Raw genomic sequence first — 7,016 nt, 5'->3', positions numbered from 1 at the left:
AGATGATAACTTTTGGCGTTAGAGCGTTCACAATGTCCAACATAGTGATATAAGGGCCATAAATCTATTAAATAGGCTTCTTCATCTCACCAATGTGAACAACATATATCAATTTTAAAACAATTGGATCATAACTTTTGGTGTTAGAGCGTTCACAAGAAATTGTGGATGATGGACGGACGGACGGGGGCGACGGCAATATACATCCACATTTCAATGTGGGCGCATAACAAAGTGAAACAAGGGCCATAACTCTAGATGTAATTAATGGAAATTTGCTGAAACTCAATAGGCTTGTTCGTTTTACTAATTTAAACAATACATATAATTTTCATACAGATCGGATAATAACTTTTGTCATCAGAGTATTTACAAGGTACAACATAGTGAGAGAGAGAGAGAGAGAGAGAGATGGGGTTTAACATCCACTCGACAGAAACTAGGTCATTTCGGGACTAACATATGGGTTAATTTTATTTCAATAATTGGCTAGCGCGTAGGGCTCTTTAGCAGTGGGAGGAAACCGGAGGACCCGGGGGAAAACCCACGAGGTTGGACAACAAAGTGAAACAAGAACCATAACTCACTGCGTAATTAATGGAAATTGCTGAAATTCAATAGGCTTCTTTGTTTCACTTATTTCAATGATGCATATAAATTTTAAACAGATCGGATGATAACTGTTGTCATTAGAGCGTTCACAAGATTCAACAAAGTGAAACAAGGGCCATAACTCTAGGTGTAATTAACGGAAATTTCTGAAATTCAGGAGGATTCTTTGTTTTACTTATTTAAATGATGCATATCAATTGCATACAGATCGGTTGATAACTTTTGTCATTAGAGCGTTCAAACGGTGCAACAAAGTGAAACATTGGGTGATAACTCCAGAAGAAGTTAATGGAAGTTATTGAAATTAAATAGGCTTCTTCATCTGACTAATGCAAACAATTATATCAATTTCAAAACAATCAGATGATAAATGTAGTCTGTAGAGTGTTTACAAGAAATTGTGGACGACGGCCGGACGACCGACAGAAGGACGAGGGCGGCGGCGTCAATATACGACAACATTTCCATGTGGGTGTATAATAAAACAATGAAAAGGCAATTCAAATTTTATTGCGATTCAGCAGTAAACTGTATTAGGTGGGGTTGTGTGGATAAATCTATTGAGTGTTGAAAGCTCTACTTTCAATTATCAAAGTAGGCTAGCTATCTCTACTTACACATAATGTGCATAGTACGGTAGAATTTAAGAAACCTTTACAAAAGTGGTGGAATTCATGCACAAGCACCAATTTATTATTAAGTTTAAGACCATAATATGGATAAAAATAACCATGAAACCTGCTATAAGGAAAGTTACCAAAGCCAACCATAACTATTACATTATTATAGACATAGTAAATGTTACCATTAGTCCAGCCAGCACCTCTAACTAAATGGTTTATATTTTGAACACAGAAAAATCGTATTTTGCTGATATAGATATTCATTGTTAAACTACAAAACCTCAGAAATAACATATGGTTTGAACAATCAAGTTGTCATTTATTAAAGTTTGTACATGTATTTTGTACTTAATAATGATGTCCTAGTGTATTAAAATACACTTTCTCAGCAAGATTAAAATTGGAAGTACATGTAAATTAGGAAGACATGTAAGAGAAACACTTTTCTGGTTTTTGGCTAAATATTTTGAAATAACAAAGATGGTTTACCAGACAACAAACCTTACACTAACACCAGCTACATGTACGTTGTCTCAACTGTCCACAAAGGTGGCAGCATTGGTGAATCTTTAGGTAAATAAACATAGCTGTTAAGTTGTACAGTTATGAATTAAATTCATAAAAAATTTCAAAAAGATCTAAAGGGCAAACACAATTTCGTAACAAGGAGAATAACTAGGGAAGTTATGGAAATTCATTAAAAATCAATACTATTCTTCTAAAAGATCTAAGGGCCCAAACAAAATTTCATAACAAAGGAGAATAATTAGAGAAGTTGTCAAAATTCATTGAAAATCAATACTATTCTTCTTTTGATAAGATGGATAAATTAATAACCAATATAAATTTCAGTAAGATACCTTAATCATTGCAGCCCATAAAGTACTAACAGATGTGAACGGCAATATACACAACCACATTAAAATGTTCGTGTATAAAAAGCAATATCCTTTACACTGAATAATATACTGTTGATAAGGTTCTAGACATAATCAAGAGCAATAACTCTGTAAGTGAACATGGTCTGTAACTCTAGAAGTAGGCCTATATTACACACAAATCAGGTGATAACTTTCATTGATAGAACTTTCACAAGATTCAACAGAATGAATAAGGGCCATAGTTTTAGAGGTTATTAATGGAAATTGTTAAAATTCAATGAAAATCGCTAAAATTTCACTTTTTCACTGATGTAAACAATAAATTTTAAGAAAGATCAGATGATTAGTATTGTCTGTTATGTCACTGTGGATGACAGGGTGCAGAAATATATACACCATATTTCAATGGAGGCATATAAAAACAATCTTTAAGCAATACACATAGAGAATAGCACTATCACACAATCTTATGGTTTATAACATACAACTACATCTGTTTATACAAGAATTATCCTACTGATCCCCAAGAACTGTCAAACAAAATATTCTGTGCCTTCCGAGATAGTAAGTTACATGTACAAAACATCAATTACTGTATCTAGACATCCTGTCATTACGTTTGAGTTGACAGTAAATATGATAAAAGCTTTTTCAAAGTTAAAGAGCAGAGCTCTTCTGCATGACAAAAAGAAAACAGCCCGTGGTTAGTTTTGTATTGCTTTCAGACTGGCAGAGGTTCTTCGTGAAACTTATCATTGTCAAATCAGGTTGCCTGCTATCAGGGAAAAAAAAATCAGAGTTAACGCATTTGGAGCTCAGTATTTGATTTACCAAATTCAGGGAAAAGTAGACCCTTAAAACAGGGATGTTGTAATAAATTTAATATTTACAGATAAAAACCCCATTCTGATTCAGAGTAAATATAGTGCATGGTATTTGTGATCTCAAAGAATATTGACTATATTTTAACTGACAATTCTTGCCACACTGACAATAGATGTATTTTAAAATGTACTTGTACTTTTTGTGCTAATAACAAATTTCTAACTACTTAGATTCATCGACAGATCAAACATTAAAATTAACAATTCAATTTCCGTAACCGAATAAAACGAGATGGATCTATTCTCAATTTTATTGAACGCATTGCCATAGCACGACTGAAATGGCGTGGAGCTTTAACAGTTTCATTACAACTGTCAAAATTTGCTTCTATGGAAGTAATAACACCAAATAATACTCCAAGAACCAAAAATAATATTATAAATAATGTATACTGTGTCACTGATGGATTTGGTGTGCCTTCCATTTCCCGTAAATTTGCCTGAGCTGGTTGGAATCCTGGATTTAATTCTAAAGCTTGTCGAAAATGTAAAGATGCTTCCTGAAAATGTCCATAAGCTTTGAGGATTTCTCCTAAGGTAAAATGTTGAAGCCAAGAATTTTGATCTGCAGTTTGCATGAGTAATGAACGCCTGGTTAAATATATTGCGTCATCTAAGTATTGTAGATTGAATAAAACTCGTGCCAAGTTTAGTAAAACATCTGAATTTTGTGATGATAAAGTCAAAGCTTTTCTAAAACACTCTATAGACAACTGTGTGTTTCCCTTAATTCTCCAAAAATTTCCTATTTGATTGTGAACCTGTGCTGATTTTGGTCTCTGTAAAAAACAACAAGCAAACTATTAATCACACAATCAATTTGTAGAATAAATTATGACACAATTGCATACTTATTAGTTGCATGGGTCTCTCTCCCTAGCATTTTCTAATGGCTGTTGAGAATTTTCACACATACTACTATCGTGATAATCGTATCGTATACATTGCTAGAAAGCTGATATGCGGTATTGTTTTAGATAGTGACCTAAACCTACATTCAATATAAAATTCATGAGGAAATTCTTCAAAACTTTGAACCAATGAACTGGAGGTTTGGAAAAAAAACATTTTTTAAGACAAGTCTTACACAATAAGCTGCAATGAGAATATTATGGACTTATAAGTTATACTAGATAGTCATTGTTCAAATTCTTGATGATGTTCTGAATGGAATAAATTTTGTATTTACTCGGATATACATTATAAACTATATAATTTACCTCTTTTTTGGCTTTCCATAGTTTTTGTTCTAAATCATTCAGGTCAATTTCCGAGGTTCTACTGCCCTTTTTCCGGAAGATCATAGCTACCTCTGGCTCTGGTATATGAGCATGATCCTGGCGATTTGCGATTCCTCTTAAGTGGTCATACTGAGTTGAGTTTACTGGCTTCCCACAGGATAATATTTTGGGGGGCTTTTGAATGGAAGACATAGAATTTTTCCTGAAATATTCACAAAAAAAGTAGCTTGAGAGTAAAACCAATCTGATTAAAATACAGATCTACATTTCAGTTTTTTATACTTTCGATGACCTACACTAAATGACAATCTGACAAGTTATAGTGGGGGTTCACGTCAGGGGTCAAATGAGCGGCTTTTGACCCTATGATGTCAGACATTGATTAATCAATCGGCTTTGACGTTTCTAGTTCTAGTTTACCCGCAGTTCCGTGCATAAAAAGGCCAAGAACTCGCCGTAACGAAATGTTTCATTGGCTAATTCCTCACATCAAGTAGAATGCCTGTTACATAACAACTCTTCCAGATCCTAGTGTACATAGTGAAGACAAGTTAAATGAAATTTTGAACTATAAAAACAAAACAAAACAAAATAGGATCTGTGTTTTAATCAGATTGGAGCAAAACTAAATATAACAGATTTTTAATAAACTTTGTAGCTTATAGAGGCATGACATTACATAGTGGCGCTTTTGGGATCTTTAAAGGTTGGTAACAAAAATTATTTTTAATTTAAAACAATTTTATTACACAGCTAAACTTCAAATACATGGTCGTACACTTTTTAACTTGCCATTGTGACAAAATTATGGCAGTTTTGACCAAAGGTAATTTTGGCCATTATGGTTTATGGTTGTTCTGACCAGATTACACAAATTCTCCTGAGAAATCCCTTTTCAAATACCAGTACATTGTCGGTCAGTTCTTGGGTGAGTCAAACTAATGTATAAATACATGTAAGGCTATTTTGAATGGTTGCAGGCTGTTTCATAACCTGGCTGTTTCGTACTTGGTTCATTCGTACCTTGGTTCGTACCTTAGATTGATTCGTACCTTTTCCTACATGTTGTTGAAATTAAGGTGAAAAATGACGATTTAATAATATCCAATTGTACCTCAGATTGATTCGTAATATCCAACGACTACGCAAATTTTATAAAAATGTCTGCTAGCTTACGCGAAATTTATTTGTACATTTTTAAATGGGTTGAAATCAGATGAAATAAACATATAGGAAAATAAACGATTGACAAAAAAACCAAACACTGCTACCTGCCTTTTGTTGTTTTTAATCTGTCGAGTGAGTTGTGATTCTTGACGATAATTGATTGGCGATTGTTAAAGCGGTTAAAAAGAGATTGAAAAATATTTAATCTGGTATTGATTATAGAGCCTATTCTGCTGGGTGAGTTGTGATTATTGACAATGAGTTGTGATTATTGACAATAATTGATCGGCGATTGTTAACTTCAAAGGGTCATGCGGCAGGACAAACGGTTGTATTCCCACCAAGATTTATAAAATAGAATAAAAGCACAATAGAAAAGAAGAAAATAAAAGCTTAAGTGGATGTAAAAGTTGAAATTAACGAAGGTACGAAACAGCTAATGTGCATGTAAAAGTTTTCTTGTTCTCTTGAAATTAACTAAGGTATGAAACGGCTCATGTGAGGTACAAATGAACTAAGTACTAAACAGCCAGGTTACGAAACAGCTTGACATCCTTTTGAATATTCTTGTTAAGAGTGACAATTCCTCTTTAAGAACAAAGTTTGTAATTAAATGGCCTTATACATGTAGCTACAATAAGTTGTGACAACTGTCAGGAGTTATTTTTTCTTCAGAACATATTACATGGGTCTTATCTGTAGTGTGGGGTGGTAACCTACCCCCAGAACAATCGTTGTATGTTCTCATATGGCATTAGACTATAGACGAGTACAGGCTACAGTAATTAAACTTGAAGACAAAGAGTGGAAAGGTGTAGGCAGGCCTACTCGCAAATTAATTGGTAGAAAAGAGATTTTCTTGGAACATGTCATCAATCATCTAATAATATAGGCTAATAAATAATAACTATGTTTTACCTGTCCTCAAAAGAATCTGGATGATTTTTACTGAAACACGAAGTTTTATGTATATTTTTTTTTTCCACTTTCCATTCACCGTTTAAAATAACCTTATTAGTTAGAATGTTCATCAGATCTTCATCTTCCGTTTCTGTTTCGGTTGATTCCTCCCTCGCCTGTACTACTTTCCCATCATCCTGATTCAAACGCCAGTGATGGTTGGAACTTCGTGAATTAGTGTTAACGATGTGCATCGATATGATGTATAGTGCCATGTAGGACATGCATGGCATATCACAAGTCATTGTACACCACCACAATAATTAAAAAAAACTTTCAGATATGTTTTTATATTATGACAATTTGAAGATTATTTGACAGATAGGTATCGATTCCCAAAACAACAATGGCGGGTAATAAAGCGACGTCTGTAAAATTATAGAGTTATTTCCCTTAGACCACGAAATATGATATCAAAACCAATCCGTTTGAAACATAGATATCCTATTAAAGACAATATTATTGGTGCCAGTCATTATCACATGTGTGATAGAACTGGTTAAACACGTTCCAAATATTATTTTATCACAGAGATCATTGCTACGATAGATGCGTAATCAATGTTTCAACAATCGGAAGTGACGAACGCAAAAGGATTAAGGAAAACACGAGTTATCCTTCAATATAACTGACTGAAGTGTCGGGTGG

General features: G+C 33.7%; 1 protein-coding gene across 1 annotated transcript; it reads right to left on the bottom strand.

The window, feature by feature from the left end:
* Positions 1-1,106: 1,106 nt before the first annotated feature.
* On the bottom strand, positions 1,107-6,747 carry LOC126828387 (tetratricopeptide repeat protein 17). Its single transcript, XM_050558167.2, has 3 exons — positions 6,327-6,747; positions 4,221-4,443; positions 1,107-3,779 (listed from the first exon to the last, which is right to left on the bottom strand). The coding sequence occupies exons 1-3, from the start codon at positions 6,611-6,613 to the stop codon at positions 3,198-3,200; spliced, it is 1,092 nt and encodes a 363-aa protein (XP_050414124.1). The 5' UTR covers positions 6,614-6,747; the 3' UTR covers positions 1,107-3,197.
* Positions 6,748-7,016: the final 269 nt, after the last annotated feature.

The sequence above is a fragment of the Patella vulgata genome, chromosome 7 (genome assembly GCF_932274485.2).
Source record: "Patella vulgata chromosome 7, xgPatVulg1.2, whole genome shotgun sequence".
In the NCBI taxonomy this organism is placed as follows: Eukaryota; Metazoa; Mollusca; class Gastropoda; family Patellidae; genus Patella; species Patella vulgata.
Note: the sequence above shows the minus strand (reverse complement) of the source record. Positions and strands in the feature narration are given on the sequence as shown.

Excerpts from the sequence above, each read along its gene's own strand:
- LOC126828387 (XM_050558167.2), bottom strand. The coding sequence starts at position 6,613 with ATGACTTGTGATATGCCATGCATGTCCTACATGGCACTATACATCATA. Across the intron at positions 4,444-6,326 it reads CCAGATTCTTTTGAGGACAG|GAAAAATTCTATGTCTTCCA; the intron begins GTAAAACATAGT and ends TGAATATTTCAG. Across the intron at positions 3,780-4,220 it reads TATGGAAAGCCAAAAAAGAG|AGACCAAAATCAGCACAGGT; the intron begins GTAAATTATATA and ends TGTTTTTTACAG.